The 25873-nt window shown below is 37.6% G+C and overlaps 1 protein-coding gene across 12 annotated transcripts in view; it reads right to left on the minus strand.

Annotated features, from left to right (window-relative positions):
* Positions 1–9130: 9130 nt before the first annotated feature.
* The window catches only part of LOC136856566 (uncharacterized), a 44160-nt gene continuing 27417 nt past the window's right edge, over positions 9131–25873 (minus strand). For all 12 annotated transcript variants that reach the window (XM_067134432.1, XM_067134426.1, XM_067134434.1 and 9 more), the window contains one exon: positions 9131–11994. In XM_067134432.1, coding sequence (XP_066990533.1) covers positions 9883–11739 — 1857 coding nt within the window. In that variant the 5' untranslated portion in view covers positions 11740–11994 and the 3' untranslated portion in view covers positions 9131–9882. The remainder of the gene's footprint in view (positions 11995–25873) is intronic.

Here is a 25873-nt window from a genome sequence, read left to right on the forward strand (position 1 = left end):
GTGCTTACAACTTCTTGTGCGTCTTTGGAAAAGAAGATATTAATGATGAGATCATTACTAATGCTGAGAAGTTCCTTCTCAAATGCATAACGTCATGTGATGTTGAGAGTTTTGATGAGCTTCGCCTCATCATTTATCATAAAAAACACCATCATTTTGGTATAGAGTGATTTCCTCCTACATCCGCCTGTATCAAGCAGCATATTCTAAGGGCCTGCCCGCAGTGCTACATGTGGCTTCATGCTCCATTCATTGAAGATATTCAGCTGAATCCTCTTGACTATGGATACATGCTTGCTGATGACGAACATTTGTTACCAGTAATCATGGCAGAAGCACCCATTCCAGATGGGTTCCTAACTCCTTGTAACTGTTTAAAGTGTCCGACCAAAAATTTGCTCATGTCGACACAGGGGAAATTGTATGTTGCCGTTTTTGCAAATGTGAAGCCAATTCTATTATGCAAAAATCCGCTGAATACAGAACAACCATGAAGGAAATGAGAACAACATCAATAACACCAGCAAGTACCTTGTATGCACATCAAATGGTGTTCAGTTTTCTATTTGTATTACTATTAGTGATGAAGTATACATATAGAGTTACATGTTATTTTTGTGAAAATGCTTTATTTTGGTGTTTAGTCAAAAACTATCAGATCATAGGAACACGAAGCATAAAATTTACAATTTGTCTTTAAAAATCCATTTTAGCCCTTCATCTCTAAAATACTATTATCATCAAATTTATTACAAAGTGAGCATTACTGTATTTGCAGAACTCTATTTCTATGATATCATAAGCCAGGACCCAAAATGGCAGCCACTTATAACTCAATATATGTGTCAAACACTTTAAATATTTTCTGGTAGATTCATGTTAGGCCTTAAATTCTATTAGAATTTTATTCAGCATCAAATTTCCTTTTGAACAACACATAACATGCCCATGATTGTAGAACTATACAACTGCTCTATTTAGCACCAGGCTCCAAAATGGCCGCCATCTTTGATTCAATATGGTGGACAAACGACCATGAACCCCGACATGCCACCTCTTAATAAATGCTCCAGAAACAACATATTTACAGTATCAAAAGTCAAAATGAGGCGACATATAAGTGCACACAGGACTTAACACAGCTCCTAGAGCAACCTGACTATGAAGGTAAAGCTCATGCCAGATGGATATTCTCAAAGAAGACCAGTACTGGATACTTCAGTGAACATGGGTCTATCAGTCAGGACTACCAGTGAAAAACATCCATGATGTTTGCAGTACACGGTACACCTGAAGATACAAAGGCAGATGTGAGTTTAGTCATCATGTAAGAATAAACAGTTTCTTGCACTTGTCCATCTTAGAGTTCTAGGTGCAACCAGTGATGGTCAGTTTCATCATCACTTTACTAGATTTACTCATCACATAAAGGAAATGCACTTTGAACTTCAATCTATCTGTTGCAGAATCAGATGGTCGGTCTCTCAACAACACATCAACAAATTCGAATCAAAAACATATGTAAGGATGGCATCTTCAGCCTTCTCCTTGCTCAGAAACATTGTCAGAAAGCTGTAAAGGAAAATGTTATGAATTCATGGTGACCCCTTCTTAACTAAGTCTTCTGGACAAACAACTTGAAAGATGGTACATTGCATAGGAACACTGCCAGGTAGAGGAAAAGAGCAGACAGCTACTTCCTCCACGTTTACCCTGGAAGGAATGATGTATGACATATGGCCCAGTGCTGGAGCCGGGATGTCATTCAGTTAAATTAAAAGCCCTAATCACTTGCACAGTGCTACTTTTGCCAGTCTTCAAGTGGAAAGACCAAACTAACGTCCACTTCAAGGTAACATATTGTTTACTTCGCCTGTGCTCAATGAGAGATGATTGCTCAAAACCCTTGTAATGACTTTCATCATCCCATTGTCCTTACTGAAACTAGACCGGTATTCATTATCTTATTATAAGGACTCAAGGAGCTATTATTATTATGGCCACATCTTGAGGAGATTCTGTGATAATCTTCCTGTACTGATACTACACACCTGGAAATTTCTAATGATTCATGCATGCTACACCAGTAGCTCACACGATGCATTCATTCCATACTTTGTAAGCATAATGCTCACATTTAACATTCAAGTTTATAATTATAACTGTTTTTCCAGCAATCGAGAGTATGAAGAAACATACCATAAACAATTCCTAGGAACTTCAAGACTTTGTCAATATTTCAAAAGGATTGACCTCTGTTAGTCATTCCATGCTGGACTTCAATGACAAACTGGTTCACTTTTGAGTTGAATGAAGTCACTTCCAACCCTCTTGCCATTCCATCTTCATTAAAGAGGCTTCTTTTGTTCTTAAAAATCCCTGAAGTCATCTTAAGGAAGATTGTGAAAGATTAACCCTGGAAAGACCTGCTTTTAAGAATATGTAAATTAGCGTCACGTAAAGACCAAAGATCAGTGTTTAACAGGTCAGGACGTTTTTCTTCAGGATATTATCCACAGACTAGACTGTCTTTGATTCTTGGATGTCTATGCTTATGTAGGAAATAGTTTTCAAACCATTGTCATGCTTTACTTCCGATATGCTTTTGTTCATTACACCAGTTGTTATAAAAAAGTAGTACTTGCAAGAAGATAAAAAATTAATGAGCTCTTTCGTCGCCTTCCTTCATCAATGAACACTTCACTTTCCTTATCATGTTTTAGCTCTTCAATCCACAATAACAGCATTATGTTTTTGGTGGACCTCATTCAGGCTGATAGAGACACTAAAGATACACAATTTATAGGAAAAGTATTGATGTTTATTTGCCACGATGTTATCCTGATATCGGATAAGAATATCGAAAAGCTACAACATTGTCTCCACCAACGAGATTATTCAGAAGTAAAATGCGAGTCTCTGATTAATTGTCAAAACAGATCATCTTCTAACTTCAGTAAGTACAAATCCTTTATTTAATTGGGAAGGCTTCACCTCCAGGTCTGACTTTCTGGACATGCTTTAGCATGCTGAAACAGCATCAACAATTGCAGTGTAGTGAGAAAGGAATTTCCGCTTGAGAGACTCACCTTACTGGCAGCTTCTTCTTCTCGACTCTTGCCCAAAACCCTACGGCATTTTACCATAAATAAAAGTGAAAGGTTTGTATTCATGAAATATACGAATTATATCATTTGTTTTATTTCTTTACATAAACTGTACAGTTTTTTGGTTAATAATAGTCAGCTCACCTTAAATAGAGTTTATTACATTAAGAACTTTTAAGTATATAACATTGACATTTTAGTACAGTATAAAACTATGAAAAATTAGAAATCAATTTCACCATTACAATGAAATCATGGTTGTGTAACTCCTAGAAAAGAGAGATGAATCCTCATAAACTGACACCTTGATTCTTTCTCTCATGTAGTCAGACTATTACGCTTACTTTGTACTATTTTAATGCCCCTTTAGTTATCCTCAGCAGTGACTAAAGTTCTGCACTGATTTCTTCGTGGATGGTAACCATCAAAACACTTGTCGTCTGATGTCAAAAAGTGTCTATTACTCATCACCAAGAAGACTGACCAGAATACTAGAAATTCACAACTACTTTGAATGAGGAGGTCAGCTTGTAGACTAGAGCCCGATGAGAGCTGAAGACTTGAAAAAAGTGGTATGCATATTGGTCATACGAGAATGATGAAGCGAGGGCACTGATAGGCTCAGCAGTGGACAGGCCATGCAGTAACATACCTATCAGAAGTTTTGCAGGGCAGGGGAGATGTAACTGTTGACTCTCCCATTTGAAACTTCCTTTGATAATTCTTGGTACGGGTTCATACATACTGTACAAACAATTTTAAAATTTCATTAAAATACAGTAGGTGCTTGAAAAGTGTCTTTTGAAGCGTTTTCCCACTGAAAATATTTTAAGTAAAAAAATATACTTTCAAGTTCCTTACTGACATATGAGTTGATCTGATCATCACAGCCATGTTAATATTACTTTGGCTACTTATATCATTGGTGAACTTATTGTACTATGCTAATTCAAAACTAACTCTAGTAAATCACAGTATTAAATCATAACAACTACCTGTGCATATTCTACCCTGAATATTTCACAGGACATTAAAATACAGTATGTAGGTTGAACGCCTTTCATATTACAGTAGGTACGGATAAAAACTAAATACCCTCAGAAACATAACTATTAAACTCAATGTCTGTTAGAATAAGTAATGAGAAATTAACATTCATAGAAACAGAATAGAATCATAACAGTACATCTCATCAAAACAGTTTGAAATGGAAGAAGCACGAGAGGAAAACAAACAGAACAGGACTGCTTCAGAGCCCTATGACAGAGTATTCTGTTTAAAAATTAACAGGTACATGAATCAAAACAAATGCCTTTGTTCTTCACAGGACATTCCATCGTTCTCAGAAAAACAACATATAAATCAAAACATGAGCCAAGGCAGTTTTGTTGATATAAACCATTACCACAAGAGCCTATTACTTTTGGTAATGAATAGCAGACCAAGAATCGTTCAATATTATGCCATTCTAGGATGTGAGAGGTGCCCTAAGAGTAGGTGTTACTCACATTCCCTTATTTCCTCAACTGGAAGCTTTGCTCTGGCTCCCATCTGAAGGGTGGAAGGAGGAACCTCAGCATATGAAAAAATAGACAGTATCAATAAAACAATTTTTTTAATGCCACGTATTTTTACAAAATTTCTAATCATTTCCATATTGAACTACAACTGGGGCAAATATCTGTAGTGGAAGGCAGTCAACAGGGGCATGGATGAATTCGCAAACTGGGATGCCACCATTAAGTTAGGTTAGTACTACACCCAAGCTGAACATGTCATCAGCCAACTGAAAGGTGTTTGATTGCTTGGATTTATTTACTATTACTACTAGCTTTGGTGCTGTCTGTAATGGAAGTTGTTGGCATATTATCATCAATAATAATAATAATAATAATAATAATAATAATAATAATCACGCCATCCTCCAATGGAAACTGTCGCTGAACATATCCCATGAGACTCTTCCTCTCGCCACTACCGTCAGGAGAACAGCAAGGCATGTCCCTGGGATAACAAATCAGCCACCCGCTCCTTTATACAGCACGCCCTACGAACAGAACTACCGGGACCTGGACCTGGCGCCAGCCAATCAGAAATTACACCAGTCAACCAGACTCTCCCGGATGAGTTATTCTGCTCCCACCCAATAGGAGAAGCCACCTGCCAACCCCCCACCCCCCTTCAGCTTTGACAACCAATAATAATAATGATAATAATATAAAAATTATAATAAAGAATCCAGGAAACATGGGAACCAACACACACACATGCATACATACACAAACAATGCGTGTATAAATAATGACAACTTGACAGAGTTGGTTGAACTGCTGACTGTAAACAGCATTGTGTGGGGAAATTTTCCAACTACCTCACTTCTGGCAACCAGAAAGTCCACGTAAGGCTTTCTGGAGCCATGTTAAATCCCATTCATTGTTAACGTTAGAGAGGAGATAATAAATACCACTGAATCCATAAGAGACAGTCATTAATAGACAAGGACCTATTCAAGGGACAGGAGGTTAACATCTTATCTGAAGGGATATAAGGAAATGTCACAGGCAGTCAATGGAATTCATAGAGCTGAAAATTGTTGAGAGATAACAGCGTACATAAGAATAGAATGTACTGTATCACCACTGTTGGGTAACACGCCCCAATAAAGATCTCGGGATATTCTTCCTCAACACAACTTTCCCCAGAGTACTGGAGAAGACAGATGGATTGAAAGATTTGACTTCCTTGTTATCATTGGTCCTTACCCAAAAGTTCATGGCATTGGGAGCTCTATATTCCATTATAATTTGACAACGGCCACAACAATGAAATGTGACTAGGCAGCAGTTATTTCTGTGCCATATCACTGAAGTTCCAAAGGAAAGTTAGTGAAAAATATTAACAGACTTTTCCATGAAGCAACAAGGGAGAGAGATATAAGTGTCTTACTTGATCGAATGTGCTACAAGCTTATGAGCCATAAGACAAATCAAAGGATAAGAATTAAGTCGGATAGGAAGGAAACAAGGATCCAGACAAATGGTGTCAATAAATAATCGTTTACTGCTTCGTGCAGTTTCATCTCTTGAGAAAACAAATGCATTTGGGTTTCTGCCTCTTGTGTCCTGTATTCCAGGTATGCCATGACCCTTATAGAAAATAACATTTTATGTAGAATTGGAGAATTTTATGTGGAAAGCTAGACTATTACCATGTCATCATTATTTTGTGGCTTAAATTTCCACTCACAAATATAGTATCATAACACCATTCCATAGTGTTCCTACAATATGTTCAATTTTGAATTTTTGAAAAAGTACTTTCGACATTTTTATGCAGTATTCACTGTGAATTTACATATCTTTATGAGCTTTTTCAAAAAATTGCAACGAATGATGCAGACTCCTGACACGTCCATGATTCACAGTACATTCCACATAATAATAATCCTATATCACATACTTTGCACTTCACTCTTTTCAGTTACATCTCAGCTGTGGTTAGATGAACTGAACTCTTTAGACAACAGTACAGGAAATTTTGATTCAGATACAAATGAATCATCATGGGAAATATTGCAACAGATAGACAATGTGTATTGTATGCAGATCTTGGCTGGAGTTATAATTGACTCTTTAATAGCAGACTTCCATCAAGGGTTTCTGGAAGAGAGGCATTAAGAAATGCTTGGTAGTATACAGTACCACATTTCACGGCCTTTCTTAGATAATTACTCTCAACTCTTTCTGTAGATAAGCAAGGTTGATGATATTTAGTTTTCTCCCACTCCTTCCTCACCTACAAACGAGTGGAAGTACAGTATTCTGACCTCAAGTCTAGGAAGACTACCTTAGAGTATTTAGGCAGTCTTCTCTCTAAAACTAATTTGTCAAGAGAACTAGTCATGAATTCTTCCCAAATCCCTTCTCGGTTACATGTGAAAATTCAAGCTAATGATTCACCGCTTCTCCTTTCAAAACTTAGTAAACAACATCCCTGACACCAAGTTCATTTGACCCCTGTATCATAATTCTGTGACTCCTCCAATCATTCAACATCCTAAACTGGGGAACTACTTAACCAAAGGTATAGAATACTATTGTTTTTAAATACTCTCTCTCTCTCTTGTGCAGAGGAAGACTTGCCTTTCACTAAAATAGCAAGGATTTATCTGTCACTAACCTGAGGGGAAGAGGGTTGAATCCCAGCAACCTCAGTTATCTCCAACACTTTCCTTGTGTTGTTCAAACTACTACGTGCAATGAGTTGGAAGACCAGTCTTCTTTATACGACTCTCATGTAGGTATATTCAAAGTCTTCACAAAATGTATTTCAAGTACTATGGTTTGGTACCTTACATTCTACCTCTTCTCTATTCCTGTCTCTCCTCACCATCTGACAATAACCCTTACTTTTTATCCCTCCAAGAGAGGTTTCTAGACATTAGGTACATCTTACCAGTGTCCTTAGATAACCATCAGTGAGGCCATACTCACACTATATGACAGCTCCTGGATTAGGTAAGAACAACAGCCTTAATTTGATTCAGAGTAGTCTTTCATCCTTGACTGCTGCTTCCTACCTGATATACCATCCCAGTTAGAGAGCTTATATCTGCAATACTTCAGTTGCCTTCCCGCCAAAATAACTATTTGGCTGTGAAAAGCTGTGACTCTTATGATTTGAACTCGTGAAAATTTCTTGAAACAAATTCTAGTTTCATACGTACAAACCATGGTCATAACACTAGGGTTCCCTCACTGTGCAGGGGCATCTTCCAGGAGTAAACCTTCATGTTACTAATTTGGTTTGTGGTCAACACACTTCGAAACCCAAACACCGGCGTAGTTAGTATGAACCAAGACAGCCAGAGAATTCCATATTTTGGAAATTGATCTTCAAGTTCAGGACTTAAACTCAGTATCTATAGATTTCAAGACTTTATGTGTAAAATATAGCAGTGTGTGGAGGTGCCATGCAATCACAGTGTAAAAGCAATTACTAAAGTAATGTAAAATCGAAAGAACAATCACTAAGGGTGGAAACCATGTAAAAAGATGAAGTATCAAAGTTAGAAGAAAATTTGGACCATTTGTTACAAAGCCTGCCATATAATTTAACTCTATCAAAAAATGGCCTTTAAGAGCTTCTCCAGATGAAAACACCACTCAGTATTATCAGTAGCATTAAAACTTCAAGCCATTTTACAAAGGCAAAAGCGAGAAAGTCACTTAACTGTGAGGATGGGAAGTAGGGGCAGAAATAAGGAAACTGTCAGGTTCTCAAGAAATCTGCTGTCAAATGAACTCACTGGCCATTTTTTTTAGGATTTACCCCCATGATATGGAGATATTCAACAACATTTGTGACCCTTACACAGAGGACACTCTTCATGGGGACAATATTAAACTGACACACTGGCGTCAACCTGAGCTTTGGGATTTCACTGCTGAGACTTGAGAATGTCAGCAATGGGGAGATGAGCATTATTTCATTTTATTTAAAGCATGAAAAGATAATATGTACACGGACAAATTTTGAACACTCGGCTCAGTTTTGTTGCATCAGACCCCAATTATAAATAAACAGACTTAAACATTATGTGATAGGCAAATTTTAAGCAACTTTCCTCTGTAGAATACAAGTAAGCTACTTACACCGTAGCGCCAAATAAAAATTGACAGATGGTCTAGGCAAAAAAAAAAAAAAAGTAGACAGTGAGACTATCAAGACAATGACTGATGGCGATGTGTGGAGATAATTCAGATCTACTCAAAAGAAGTGAATGAAGATATGCACTCGCAGTACTGATAAAGTGAGGTAAAATTACGGACAACAGGCATAAGTTGATGCAGTGATTTAACTAAAACTTCACGAGAAGGACAGGAAGGAAGGAAGGATGGAAGGATGGAAGGAATGGTGGTACAACCCACTTGAAGGTTGTCCTTCCCCCTGGAAGAAGGGGGGCTTTGATAAATTCTTAGCTGTTGTGTTGAGTAACAATGCAATAGGCTCTAATAAGACAGTTTCTTTACTTTGCAGAAATATTTAAATTCCAGTTCCATTTTTTGATCTAGTGATTTTCAAAAGCAATCATTTTTACCAAGTGCATAAGACTTTCATAGAAGAAGCAAACACCTAATTAAAATTTTGTGCAGTATCTTGTAAATAGATGCAATACTATACTATTACAGTAATTAGGTTATTTACAAAGGACCGTTGTCTAAAATACTGACTTGCCAGTTCAAGTTCAAAGTGACAGCTTAACTTACAGTACTTTCATCATTAAATAAAGTCTAAACACCTAAAAGTTTCTCAAAAGGATTATTGTATGCAATTTGATTTATCATACCCTACAGCACTTCTGTTTCAAAATAAAATTGTACACAATACTATTACTTATGAAAAATAGAAGCATATCATTAAAATACATTAATAGAAAAAACAAGAATATTTAATATAAAAATGAATGTTACTATTATCAGAACCATCTAGCACCAACCTTGGTTTTAGGAAATGATGTTCCCCTTATCGAACATCTATAAGAAGGCTTGACTATTCCTTTATTTACATACTTGCATTCACAGTATTCAGGAAGTGAATGATCGTTCACAGGAAGAAATCACTTTTTGAGAAGTGTCCTAAAGAAAATATCGGTATCACATAAGAAGATAAGAAATCTTTATTTGTAACAGAACAACTATCAGTCCACTAATGGTCGTTCAAAAGAACTTTTTTTTAATATAGTTTCCGCAACATATTCATTCCCTGAAGTGTGTTAAAAGGCAACAGGTCTTCCATTGTGTTTAACAGATAAAGTAATAATAGGAACTGTTATTACAATGTAAAAAACAAAGAATGAAAGCATCATAAACACCAGAAATATAAGGAATTTATGGAGCCAGCTTTGTTTGTCCTTGTATTGTCTGTGGTTTATAAGTTTCTCTTTATCTGTAGAAAACAGCATTGTCCCTGAACCTCTGCACTTGATTAATTTCACCGCGAAATTATTTCTTTTTCTGATTTTATGACTTCTTCGAGAATCTTCACTTACTCCATGCATATTCAACATAGATGAGCAATTGTGTTCTTTGGCTTTATTACTGTAATTCCATTTTCTATTCATCAAACATATTTTTGAGTTATGTATGGACCATGGCACATCTGAAGACTTGAAACGGTTTACTCTTTGATCTGATATACTTTCAGAATCCTCGTTTGCGTCTGTAAGACTCGTCACAGTGAAAGAGTTTAGATTCAACTCTTGAGAACTGTTCATATGTTTCAAATTGTCAGAAAGTTCTGAGATACTCTTCCTGAAATCATCCAAGGATTTCTCTACCACGTCCAGACTACTCTGAATTTTATACACAGGTACATCTACCGATGCTGTACCCTTGGTCTCTTTGGAATCTTCTGTACCTCTAGTTTCTCCTTCAGCATCGATTTCTGCTGAAATTCTGGCTTCCACTAACAGTTTTGCTTCATTGTCTGTGGATGATTCCTCCCCCATTTCATGTACAACAGGTGGTGAATCTTCATGACATTCTTTAGTCCTACTTTCTGTGTTTTCAGTCAGTAAGAAGTCTGTATATTCACATTCCTCTGGCAAATCCTCCAAATCAATATTTCTTTTTCGAATTAGGACACGTTCTTTCCTCCTGCTCACCCTAGGGGTTTCCCGTTTTGAGACAGTGTAACTTTCTAAAGATTCCTGTTTGTAAAAATCTTCGTTAACTGTCAAGTGGGTCATCTCTTCGAGTGATTGCAAATGAGAATTTTCCTCTTTTTCACTCACCTCCTCTATTCCATTTTCATACAAATCCTTAGCGTGTGTTTTGGTGCTGCTGAGTCTTTCAGCCCACCATTCTTTGCACTTGGAAAATTTCCTAACCTTTTTTTCTTCCGGCAACTTCACTCCGTTTATTCGAGAAAGTGGATCGCCATTAGATTCGAGGATCTGGAAGCAAACCCCTTTTAAATGCATGTCACTCTTGTTTTCCCCATTGTCTCTTGAAATTTCAGAATCATTATTCCTTTCACTTTTAACATCCACCATAACAGTCCTTTGCTCCGACTTTTCACAATTTCGTCCATTCATTGCATTTGACTTTGAATGGTACATATCACAAAGTTCCTTTGCATGCTTCTCTGCTAAACTCACTAAATCTAGTTCCAAAGCACAAGGGTATTTCTGTGGCAACGGCTGGACCAGGCCATTCATGTACAGATTTGTCTTGTTCGTTATTTCAGGATAATTGTGCAGCTCTTCAAGACTTGTAGGTTCCAGTGCTTCTATATCATTATAAGATCTATCTGTCATACCAGTCACCATATGATTTAGGGGAATCTCAGAGATCTGCGTATGGCACTGATCCTCTTTCACATAATTTTCGAGGGAATGTGCATGAAAATTACTCCATCTAAAATTCATGTTATTTTCCCCGCCTTCTTTTTTGTAATGAGGTTGGAGGGCATTCACTCTTTGGTCCATCAGTCCCACTCTCCCGTGGCATTCCTGGAGTGTTTGTCGCAGACGGCGCAAGGTCGTTAATATGTCGTCTTCTTCTTCCACCCTCTTGCTTCCAAGTCCTCCGCCACCACCTTTGTGGTTGACTACAGCCATGGCCAACATAGCTAGTAATTCACTTATCAGTCTAATGTCTTAAAGATGTGTATATTACTAAGGCAGCAAATAGGACACTTTATTGGTATATTCAGACATCATAAAGCAGGCAACGAAGACTTTACTAACATTACCTCAGAATTCTCCTTATTAAAAAGAAAAAAATAACCTTTTTGCTGTTGTTCAGTATATTTTTGGTTTTACAGGCACCGCAGCATACTTGGGATCCTATACAGCAAGTAGCAGTTGTCTCATCAGTTCTTCCTGCAAGTACAGTAATGAAAGTCATCAGAATTTTCCCTTAAACATTTTGTACACTGTTGGTTCAGCAAAGATCATTGCTAAATGCAATACAAATTATTATAATATTAAAATTAGATATTTTTACAGCTTATAAGAGTAAAGTTCAACCGAGTCTTTACGCCCTTTGTTTTTGGCGTTTCCAGAGCATGAATAGGTATATCTAGATCTTTTAATTGCAATTGTTCTGCTGATGTTAGAGAGATACATGAAATTATTCTGATTCTTGTTATTAGCACTCTGCTGACTAAACTGATAGTATATTTCAATTATTTTGGCACAGATCTCCCGCAACATATACAAATTTCATTTCTCCAAAGACAGAGTTTGATTCATTCATTAGGTTAATATAAACAGTGTTTACAGCATTTCAATTACTTTGGGGAGATATTGCACTGAAGCCGTAGTTGAGAGAGCGGTAAGAAAGTCCCTGTTGCAGCAAGGGAAAAAACAGATAGACAGACAGACCAATGGTAAAGAAAAAGTCCATTGGATAGAGAGAGCAAAGACAAGCTTGGTACACAACGTCTGAATACCATACACAGCAGAAACACGGTCACGGACAAGAAATGGAGGGATTTTGAAGAGTTGTGCCCATAGCATACCAACATCCATGGCCAGAGCACAGTGGGATGGACGCCGGTATAGCGGGGACATTGCCAAGCCTCCGCTGACATCAATTAATTGTATTGTTTCTGGCTGGAATTATCATGCATTACTTTTCGTGAGACAATGCATATTTCAGTGCAAGTTATTCTCTCTTTGGGAGAAATTGCTCTCACTCAGACCGTCATTCGATGAAGTTCGATTCCGCCGCCGGCTGATGAAGAGTTAGAGGAATTTATTTCTGGTGATAGAAATTCATTTCTGCTATAATAAAATCTGTAGGTCCCGTTCTCACAGTTCCGCCCTAGGAGAGCTGTTAAAGATTATTTCATTAGTATAAAATCACTTCTCACAGTCCGGAAGATTATTTCATTAGGAATTACTTGTATGAGCAATTACTATAATTCAAAATAATTCAGTGATGACTTGGCTATCAAGAAGTAAACAATATTCTTACTCGGAATTTCATATTACAACGATCCTACAATCAGCTTAAGTGTGCATGGCTGTTTCTCTCTTTCTCTGTCTCTTTGGGCAGGCAGAAAACGTGCCTTGTTTGCAAACAGAGGAATGTCAAGGGAGCTGTTTGTTTTCGACTGTAATTTTATCGAAATGTTGTATCACTATGTTGTTCCCAACTGCAGAGGCAGTTATAAAAACCCTCAAAAGTTGAACATACATTCCGAATTCAAAGACGTTGTAAACATTATTCCACTAAATGCATGAACGCTGAAACCCTACATATATTGGAGAAAGTAATTTTAGTTTTGGAAGAACTTGATTTCAGCGTGTTTTGTGTTGTAAAGATAAAAATGCCATCAATGGAACAGTTATGTCATATTTTGCCAGCCCTCCAAAACTACCATTGCGTATCCACATTTTACTATTTATTATTTTTTATTTCTCTAAAGTTTTGACTACGAATGAAATGCTATGCAATATATGAGATGACAGTCATTGATCATGGTGCCAGCATGAAAGGAGGAAATAAAGGAACTCAGGGTCGTCTACCGGAGACAGAATGCTTTGTATGTTTCTTCTGTTCACATACTGTGAAAATGGTATTTGCTGAATCAGCACAATCATCATCGTATGTGCTTAATTTCTTTGGAGCTGCAAACAATCTTCGTCATATTCTCATATCATCTGGCCAAGCCATAATTTATGAGATTATCATTTTCTTTGCCATTGCTCCCTCTGTCACCGTTTCTGTTACAGTGCCAAATAAATAAAATTAAAACTAAATTTCTCTTACCTTCAAGATTCATAAAGTTAATATCAATTTTATAAAAAAGTTTAGTTTTCAGATGTGTTTATCGATAAAGCATCAGTGCAGTTTTTCTGATCTGTGATTGCCATTAAAAGTATGTTAACAACAATTTTCTCAGAGGTTTTATGTAATTATTTATCAAGATATTTCCAGACTGTTCGAGTTGGTCAGAAGTACGTAATGTCTGCCAAGTGACACTACAGAGAAAAGGATCGAAAGTTCGAGTGAGGGCTGAAGACACCATATATATATATATATATATATATATATATATATATATATATATATATATATATATATATATATATATATATATATATATATATATATATATATATGTGTGTGTGTGTGTGTGTGTGTGTGTGTGTGTCTGTGTGTGTGGCAATGAACAATCTCTTTTCCATATGCTTTTATTCAGCCTAAGAACACAACCCTGAGAATAGATATTTACATAAATTAACAATTCATACAAATATTTGTAAAATTTCATTTCGTTTTTATGCAATCACTCAGTAAGCCGGATGAATTGACAAAGCACTTGTTGCATTACATTTTCTTTGGCTTACCTTCAGCTGTTTACAGATCGTCCAGTCTATTTCCGTAATGTTGGTAAATCACAGCTCCAGCTATTTAGGAAACTGTCAGTAAAACGAATCTTCGCAAAACATTTCCGTTCCACCCAAGATGTGACCAAGGCTAACTGTATAAAAGTCAAGTGCTGTTTCTTAAAGAAATTGTACAGTTAACTACCGTAAGTGAATGTCTGTTATATAAACAGCTGTTAACTATATACAATTTAACAAACAAGTTTCTTGAAAGTTGCACCTCTTAGGCACTTCTGCGATCTTGACTGCTCATTCAAGAGACCTAGAACTCCACATGGAGAGATTCGAAATAGCTGCTGCTAACAGAGGAAGCCGTTCCAAGAGAGAGAGAAAGAGAATAAGTAGGTCCAGTTGGGAGTGAAAGCACATCGTGAAGGATGCGGTGAATGAATTTCATATTTTACCTTTAGCAAGTATTTTAACTACACCACTTTATAAAGACGCAGGGCCACGTTCCACCACAACCTATAAATCACATACTGTGACTCACCATCTTGTTGGACAATTTTAGAAAGAATGTATGCCTCTGACAATCAAATGACCATTAGATGCTAGAAGGGAGGCATGAATTGAGTTTATCGCGACTTCACTCAGGACGATGGTAGCATGGCAGCTACATAGATGCTGGTGCAATTCTAGTCATTCTGTTCAAACAGTTATTTACAACAGTAGTGTGTACATAGTATGATACCCTTTTTAATATCAGCAAAAAAAGGAAACTCATTTAGTCACCAGATGTGAGGACATATGTTCTAGAAATAGCAATTAGCTCAACTCCCAATTTTTGTAGGAATGCCTCAGTGCAAGTTGCAATTCAGCCGTCATCACTGCATTTAAAGAACCTTAAGTCTAAACAGCACCCGAATCTTTTTCAGCGAACATGTTAACTGAAAAGGCAACAATAATTAAATATGAACGTCGCCATTAATACGCTATATCAGAGGAAAAAAGTTTAGGAAGAGATTATCATCATCGTCCGTTAGTTCACGAGTCAGTCAACAGTTGGAATGCCATGGATTGTTTGGGTTTCTGTGTCACTAGACTAAGTGGTCAGAGCAGAAAGGCTGAACAAATGATGGGTGATAGCAATGTTTGAACACTGGAAATTGAGCTCAATCGTTCAGCAATAGGCTTGAATAATCATAAAAATATTTTGCTTCCTGCAGATTTTCCAACATGTACCTGTTGGAGCATTTCCATGAAAGTTCTGTTGATTAATCGTGTGACAGTCGCAAGTGCTGAAAGAAATTCCAGCAGACTGGAAATAGCATATATATATATATATATATATATATATATATATATATATATATATATATATATATATATATATATATGAAATTTTTTATCACACCGTGATTTATATACAATCATGAAGCTACAAATGTCGCTTAATATCAAATTCACGCTACCTGAATATCTCCGATGGAGAATTGTCGAAAGGAATTTATGTAAGTGATAAATGAATTGGTATCGTCGGGACACGAATTTTCAACTCCAGTAGACGTACCCATGCGCTAATTCTCCATATATTTATGATATTATATATACATTTGTACTTCATGATTATATATATATATATATATATATATATATATATATATATATATATATATATATATATATATATATATATTATATATATATATATATATATATATATATATATATATATATATATATATATATATATATATATATATATATATATTTAGATCTGATGTCTTATAACACATTTAAAAGAGAATGGTAATTTTGAACTTCATTGTTATCATTTGTAGCTGATGACCAATTCCACAAGCTAAAAACATAATTCAGAAGTATCCAAGAATTGCACAAAGCATTAATATTTAGAGAGGTTGGACAGCAACACTGAAAAAAGAGAAGCAGGAATGGGGATAAAGTACAAGGTTTAAAAGCGGGTGCAGCGTGTCCCAAAAGGAGCTAAATACACCCTTTACTTTTGGAGTCATTTCTGTAAACCAACAGTTGAGGTCTCCAGGTTATGATGATCTGTTCAGGACGTTTGCTTACAGAAAAACTGGGAGAAAAAAGTTGCATGGTTCGATAATGCAGTGACATAAATTACATTCTTGGTTATGCCACACTATGTACAATTTTATATCTCAAGGTTACATATTTTTATACCAAATTATATTGTTGTACCATAAGGCTGATATTTTTGCATTTTGGATAATTACTGGCACGAAGTGCAGGAAATTCTGACCCCTCAACAATACCTTAGTACATTTATGTTACGATTCATTATCTACACAGCTTTTGTTTCTTCTATTAAATTATTACACTTGTTGTTTATTATATTAGAATTTCCTTCGCTGCCTTTCTGGGTGTGTTGTGTGTATATCATTCCCCTCACTCTTCCCCTTCCCCCATCTCCCCTCCCCTTCCCCTTACCTGCATCTATCTCCTCCCCATCCCTCTCCCCTCCAACTCCCCTCCCCATCCCACCTCTCCTCCTCCTCCCTTCTCTTTACCCAATCTCCCCTCCTCCCCTTCCCCTTACCCACATCTCTCCCTCCTCCTTCCCCCTCCCCCCCTTCCCCTACCCTCCCCCCTTCCCATCCTCTTCCCTTCCCCTCCCCTTCCCCTTCCCTTCCCCTCCATTCCCTTCCTTCCCCCTTCCCCTTCCATTCCCCCCCTCCCCTTCCCCTCTCCCTTCCCCTCCCCACCTCCCATCCCATCCCCATTCCCCTCTCCTTCCCCTTCTCCCTCTCCCATCCCTTTCCCCTGCCCCTCCCCTCCACCTTTCCCATCCCTGTCCAGAAATTTTCAACATTAAGTGACCCAACAGTATACAGTATAACAAAGGATTTTTGGCTGAGCTTTGTTATTTTCGTTTCGAAATGGACTCAGCAGGTCATTCTAGAACAACAGCAGGCACTACTGGTGATGGTCAGGAACTGCCAATGGCATCAGCATTGGTTTGAAACCCATCAGCAGTTGCTCCTGCACCTGAACCAAGATATGGTTAGTTGTCTGTATATGACTGGAAGGTAAATGGGGCTGGTGCTGCCTATAGACTTTTGCTGTCTGTTATTAGTTGGGTTAATTTAGCTGTGGGTATGGGTATGGGTATGGGTATGGGTATGGTATGCATATGGGTATGGGCATGGGTATGGGAATGGTATGGTATGGGTCTGGTATGCACATGGGCATGGTACACTTATGGGTATGGGTATGGGCATGGGTATGGAATGGTGTGGTATGGGTATGGATATGGGTATGGGTATGGAATGGATATGGGTATGGGTATGGGTATAGGTATGGGTCTGGTAAGGATATGGATATGAGTACTGGTATGGGTATGGGTATAGGTATGAGTATGGTACAGATATAGGTATGGTACAGATATGAGTATGGGTATAGGTATGGGTATGGGTATCAGTATGGGTATGGTATGGGTATGGGTATGGGTATAGGTATAGGCATGGGTACGGAAATAGGTATGGGTATGGATATATGTATGGTGTTGGTATGGTACAGATATGGTATGGTTATGGGTATGGGTATGGGTATGATTCAGATGGGTGGGTATGGGTATGGGGATATGGGTACAAATGGTAGCGAGCATCTGCTGGTATTATTATTTTTACATTTACTGAGCACTTCATCACTTCCCTAGTATACGTCAGTCCCGGATATTTGCCTCCGGCCTCCAAAGAAAATTCCTGGCTAACCCTTTGGGAGGGGAGAAGATGCGGAAAATTGGCCGAGAGATCTGGTGTCCAGAAGTTGTAAAAATACTGAGATCTCAAAGACCGGGGAAGTTTTGACCCATGATGAAAAGGGAATAGGAACAACTGGACAGAGAAGCAGTGGATATGGAAGTTCTGGAAGTCTCAAGAAATCACGGAAAAGGGGCTGGATGAAGACCTTGACCTGAAGGAAGTTCAGGCGGAACGTACACAGGACAGAAAACGCCGACAAAACTTATTTAGCGCCTAACCCCATAAAAGGAAAAGCATCTGATGTAAAGGTGCAGCATGTACTATAAACTTTAACATATCCCAACTGATGCTGTGAGCCCAGTTGACTTTCATTTTTAATCATTCAATATTCCTAATGCAGTTTATCACAAAATAATACCTCCTTAGGCTCCATATGGAACCAACAGTGGCAGAACTATACACTGCATTCAAAACCTATGGATTTACGTGTTGTTATATATATATATATATATATATATATATATATATATATATATATATATATATAAATATATATAAATATATATATACCATTCCGTTTGCACTGGAGCCGATCAAGAGAAATTCCTGGATCCTTCTTTGAATAACTGGAGAAAGACAAAGACATAATTAGAGAGATAGAAGATGGAGGACGGAGACTTAAGAGTCAAAGGAAGGACAAAGACATAATAGAGATAGAGAGACAAAAGAAAAGTTGGGGACTTAACAGTCAGAGAGAGACATCAGACAAAAGTGATGGGGACTTAACAGAGAAGGACACAGACATATTTGTAAGACATGGGGACTTAACAGTCAGAGAGAAGATCTCAAAGACAAAAGATGAGAGAGATTTTAGGGGAAGGACCCATAGAGAGACAAAAGATGAAAACGGAGACTTAACAGTCAGAGAGAAGGACACAGACACAACTGGGGAGTCAGAGAGAAGGACACAGGATAGAGACAGAAGATGAGAGATGGGGACTTACAGTCAAAGAGAAGGACACAGATATAATAGAGATAGAGAGACAAAAGATGAGAGAGATGGGGACTTAGCAGTCAGAGAGAGAAGGACAAAGAAATAATATAGATAGAGAGACAAAAGATGAGAGAGATGGGGACTTAACAGTCAGAGAGAAGGCCACAGATATAATAGAGATAGAGAGACAGAAGATGAGAGAGATGGGGACTTAACAGTCAGAGAGAAGGAACAGACATAACAGAGATAGAGAGACAAAAGATGAGAGAAACGCAGTCAGAGAGAAGGACACAGAAAACAGAGATAGAGAGACAAAAGAGAGAGATGGGGACTTAACAGTCAGAGAGAAGGACACAGATATAAAGAGATAGAGAGACAAAAGATGAGAGAGATGGGGCAGTCAGAAAGGACACAGATATTATGAGACAAAAGATGAGAGAGATGGGGACTTAACAGTCAGAGAGAAGGATCAGATATAATCTAGAGAGACAAAAGATGAGAGAGATGGGGACTTAACAGTCAGAGAGAAGGACACAGATATAATAGAGATAGAGAGACAAAAGATGAGAGAGATGGGGACTTAACAGTCAGAGAGAAGGACACAGATATAATGCTGAGAGACAAAAGACGAGAGAGATTGACTTTCATTTTAATAGAGAGACATTCAGATGGGGACTTTCAGATATTAATAGAGAGACAGAAGATGAGAGAGTTTATCAGAGAGAAGGACACAGATAAATAGAGATAGAGAGACAAAAGACGAGAGAGATGGGGACTTAACAGTCAGAGAGAAGGACACAGAAATCCATAGATAGAGAGACAGAACCAACAGATGGGGACTCAACAGTCAGAGAGAAGGACACAGATATAATAGAGACAGAGAGACAAAAGATGAGAGACGGGACTTAACAGTCAGAGAAGGCCACAGATATAATAGAGATAGAGAGACAAAAGATGAGAGAATGGGGAATTAACAGTCAGAGAGAAGGACACAGACATAACAGAGATAGAGAGACAAAAGATGAGAGAGATGGGGACTTAACAGTCAGAGAGAAGGCCACAGATATAATAGAGATAGAGAGACAAAAGATGAGAGAGATGGGGACTTAACAGTCAGAGAGAAGGACACAGAAATAATAGATAGAGAGACAGAAGATGAGAGAGATGGGGACTTAACAGTCAGAGAGAAGGACACAGATATAATAGAGATAGAGAGACAAAAATGAGAGAGATGGGGACTTAACAGTCAGAGAGAAGGCCACAGATATAATAGAGATAGAGAGACAAAAGATGAGAGAGATGGGGACTTAACAGTCAGAGAGAAGGACACAGACATAACAGAGATAGAGAGACAAAAGATGAGAGAGATGGGGACTTAACAGTCAGAGAGAAGGACACAGACATAACAGAGATAGAGAGACAAAAGATGAGAGAGATGGGGACTTAACAGTCAGAGAGAAGGACACAGAAATATAGATAGAGAGACAGAAGATAGAGAGATGGGGACTTAACATCATACAGATATAATATAGAGAGACAAAAGATGAGAGAGATGGGGACTTAACAGTCAGAGAGAAGGCCACAGATATAATAGAGATAGAGAGACAAAAGATGAGAGAGATGGGGACTTAACAGTCAGAGAGAAGGACACAGACATAACAGAGATAGAGAGACAAAAGATGAGAGAGATGGGGACTTAACAGTCAGAGAGAAGGCCACAGATATAATAGTCAGAGAGAAGGACACAGACATAACAGAGATAGAGAGACAAAAGATGAGAGAGGTGGGGACTTAACAGTCAGAGAAAAGGACACAGAAATAACATAGATAGAGAGACAGAAAATGAGAGAGATGGGGACTTAACAGTCAGAGAGAAGGACACAGATATAATAGAGATAGAGAGACAAAAGATGAGAGAGATGGGGACTTAACAGTCAGAGAGAAGGACACAGAAATAACATAGATAGAGACAGAAGATGAGAGAGATAACAGTCAGAGAGAAGGACAAAGACATAATAGAGATAGAGAGACAAAAGATGAGAGAGATAAATAATAGTCTAGAAACAGATATAATAGAGATAGAGAGACAAAAGATGAGAGAGATGGGGTTTGTTAACAGAGCTAGAGAGACAAAAGATGAGAGAGATGGGGACTAGAAAGAAGGACACAGACATAATAGAGATAGAGAGACAAAAGATGAGAGAGGTTTGAGAAGGCGGACATAATAGAGATTCTTGAGATCCTTCAGTTTGAGATAGTTTCTGTCAGAGAGAAGGACACAGACATAATAGAGATAGAGAGACAAAAGATGAGAGAGATGGGGACTTAACAGTCAGAGAGAAGGACACAGACATATTAGAGATAGAGAGACAAAAGATGAGAGAGATGGGGACTTAACAGTCAGAGAGAAGGACACAGACATAATACAGATAGGGAGACAAAAGATGAGAGAGATGGGGACTTAACAGTCAGAGAGAAGGACACAGACATAACAGAGATAGAGAGACAAAAGATGAGAGAGATGGGGACTTAACAGTCAGAGAGAAGGACACAGACATAATAGAGATAGAGAGACAAAAGATGAGAGAGATGGGGACTTAACAGTCAGAGAGAAGGACACAGACATAACAGAGATAGAGAGACAAAAGATGAGAGAGATAGGGACTTAACAGTCAGAGAGAAGGACACAGACATAATAGAGATAGAGACACAAAAGATGAGAGAGATGGGGACTTAACAGTCAGAGAGAAGGACACAGACATATTAGAGATAGAGAGACAAAAGATGAGAGAGATGGGGACTTAACAGGAGAAGGACACAGACATAATACAGATAGAGAGACAAAAGATGAGAGAGATGGGGACTTAACAGTCAGAGAGAAGGACACAGACATAACAGAGATAGAGAGACAAAAGATGAGAGAGATGGGGACTTAACAGTCAGAGAGAAGGACTCAGACATAATAGAAATAGAGAGACAGAAGATGAGAGAGATGGGGACTTAACAGTCAGAGAGAAGGACACAGACATAATAGAGATTAGATGGGGACTTAACAGTCAGAGAGAAGGACCACATAATAGAAATAGAGAGACAGAAGATGAGAGAGATGGGGACTTAACAGTCAGAGAGAAGGACAAAGACATAATAGAGATAGAGAGACAAAAGATGAGAGAGATGGGGACTTAACAGTCAGAGAGAGAAGGACACAGACATAATAGAGATAGAGAGACAAAAGATGAGAGAGATGGGGACTTAACAGTCAGAGAGAAGGACACAGATATAATAGAGATAGAGAGACAAAAGATGAGAGAGATGGGGACTTATTTAACAGAGATAGAGAGACAAAAGATGAGAGAGAACTTAACAGTCAGAGAGAAGGACACAGACATAATAGAGGTAGAGAGACAAAGATGAGAGAGATGGGGACTTAACAGTCAGAGAGAAGGACAAAGGCATAATAGAGATAGAGAGACAAAAGATGAGAGAGATGGGGACTTAACAGTCAGAGAGAATGACACAGACATAATAGAAATAGAGAGACAGAAGATAAATTAACAGTCAGAGAGAAGGATAAAAAAATTCTTAGTTTTCCAGATTGAGGGCTGGCCGAAGGATTAGACTTATTTTACGTGGCTAAGAACAATTGGTTTCTTCAACGGGCCTTATTGTGGAATCCGAACCACATTATAGCAAGAAATGAATTTCTATCACCACTCTAATTCTTCATTAGCCGGCCGGAGACTCGAACTAGGGCCTAGCGAGTGCTAACCCACAACTCTACCGACTCCCCCAACGAGGAACTTAACAAAGACATAATAGAGATAGAGAGACTAAAGATGAGAGAGATGGGGACTTAACAGTCAGAGAGAAAGCCAAAGATAAAATAGAGACAGAGAGACAGAAGCGGAGAGAGAGGAGCGACTCATTCAACAGCACAGACGAAATCATTTGAGGAGGGGCCAAAATCTCTCTGCAGTTGTTTGGCGTATGAATAGGATTTGTCCTCACTGCAGAGCTCATCTGTTTCTCGGAGAAACTGCCAATTTTTGTTGCATGAATGGAAAAGTTAGATTATAAAATCTCCAAGCTTTGCCCCCTGAAATTCATCATTTATTCAGCAGCGATCAGCCCATTGCAAATGAATTTAGGAAGAACCTAAGATAGTATAACAGTCTTTTCCAAATTATGTCTTTGGGAGCAAAGGAAATAACTTCTAGAAATGGTTGGAATCCTTCTGTCTTAATCCAAAGGCAGGTTTATCATTATACTAAATCACAAATTCCTGAACCCGATGAACAAGCTAAATATATCCAGCTACATTTTTTGGATTCACAAGAAAGCACTGAAATTAGAATTATTATAATTTTACAAAATGATGGTATTCAATGCAACATTGTTGAATTATTTAGATGTTCTAAGACAAGACAACCAATACTTTATGACCCTTCAGCATGCTAAGGAAGAAGTAAGAAACTTTCCTGAAGCAAGAATTGAAATCGCACCTGACAAGAGGCCAGCTCAAGAACATGAGAGGAGGTTCAATAATCAACAAATGCAAATGAAAAATAACAAAAAACTGACTGCATTGCGTTGTTATGCATATGGGTATATACATGACTATATATTATGCATATGACTATATATATGACTATATTCATAAAGCAGAAGGTCAAACGATGGAATATGTTTTGATTGACGTCAAGAGGCCTGTATTTCAGCACTCAGCCTAGGGAGAAGAAAAGAAAATGTCAACGTTTTCGTTAAAAGTGGACCTTTTGTGAAAATGCAGTAAGTAAAAATGTTCTTCCGTGATAAAATATTGTTTTTGTTAATGTTATGTAAAAAAATCACGGGATTTTAAATATATTCATATAATGAATTAAACTATTCATCTGTTATTATAAATTTTCAACATTAAGTGACCCAACGGGTCACAGGTGGACATATATATATATATATATATATATATATATATATATATATATATATATATATATATATATATATATATATATATATATATATATGTTTTTGTGTATGTGTGTGTGTACTGTCTTCAGAGGACTGATTCTTATCTAATGAAAGTTCAAGGTAAAATGAAACTTAGCCATATGCCCTTGTTTTTTATCTAATGCTGAAATAAAACAGTATTGCTCTAAAGAGACAAAAGATGGAATCGTGCAGAGTGACATATGTGTCAACAGGAAACTGATATGACGCAGTTTGATACTCGTCTACAGGAAACGGATATTTTGACACACCAAGTTGTCGATAGTATGCTCAAGTAACCCAGCACACGTGCACAGTACATACGACGTGTGCATTTCGAGGCCACAGTATATTTATCATGTATATCTCTCCTAGAATCTATAAATCAATCAATTCAAATACAGTAGCAATTCAGGTGACTGGTACCATGGAACCATCTTTATAAACAAGTCCTGGTTCCTCGCCTTATAATGCGCTGTAGATTATGCGTTGTGATTAAATACAACATAATTGAATAGGTCTCTCTCTCTCTCTCTCTCTCTCTCTCTCTCTCTCTCTCTCTCTCTCTCTCTCTCTCTCTCTCTGATTATAGTCCTCACTTATTTGTTCCACCTTTATGTGTATGCCATCATCTTACAGTATTCCAAGACCGATTTTCAGTACTCTAAAGATGAATTGCTCTAAATTTGAAGGAAAATGGCAAAATCAAATTACCCACACAGTCGGTCGAAAATCCCGGTGTGCATTGGGAAAACCTCCTCCGAATATTTATGAGAGAGAGAGAGAGAGAGAGAGAGAGAGAGAGAGAGAGAGAGAGAGAGAGAGAGAGAGAGAGAGAGAGAATAACTTCATGTATGCAAACATGAACGAAAAATCCATGGTACCGACAAGGTTTTGCCCAACAAGTGTTCAAATAATACATGAGAGAAGATTAGTGTTAAGTATACTGTATATATTATATCCAGTATGAGCAAATTTGGTGTTTGAATGGGATGTAGACTATTTGTGGTCATGAAGATTCTTTGACTTTTTTTTTTTTTATACTGGAACAAGATTGACTTAAGATAGTCAGTTTCCTTATCCAACCGCTAACAGGTTTTAGCCATGAGTGATAAATACGTGAAGTTAATGCTAATATTTTAGAGGTTCCTAGTTATCTGAATAGCAAGGCTGCTGGAACACTCAGACTGCGTGAATATAACAAAGTCCATTCTCAGGATAGAAAAGCAAAAGTTTATATTATCATGGGAAATAGTCTACTCAGTTTGGACTAAGGATGGAACAGTAACTATTTTCACATTTTTAAACGACCAACCCTCATCTCTTTCATTATGGAGAAATACTTGAGAAAATCTTCTGGTTTTACCTGCAGGAAAAATACAATCAAAAGTCTTTCCAGGCATAAACTAGATTTGCAAATTTCCTGTATGTATAGTTAATTTCTTTACCATTATTAAAAGGAAATTTACTTATTTATTTATTTTACTTTTAATTTTATTTACCTTCAAATACTGGTTACTTCTTTAGATTATTGACTACACTGCCAGAAGATACAAAAACTAGATTTACTCTTTTCACGGTGTGTGAAATCTATGAGCAGATACGATTGACAAAACAGATACACTGAGTTACAGAGGTCACAAATAGAAAATAAATGCCCATTTGGCCGTAAAGGCAGTGCTATTAGAGT

Source organism: Macrobrachium rosenbergii, chromosome 36 (assembly GCF_040412425.1).
Source record: "Macrobrachium rosenbergii isolate ZJJX-2024 chromosome 36, ASM4041242v1, whole genome shotgun sequence".
Lineage (NCBI taxonomy): Eukaryota > Metazoa > Arthropoda > Malacostraca > Decapoda > Palaemonidae > Macrobrachium > Macrobrachium rosenbergii.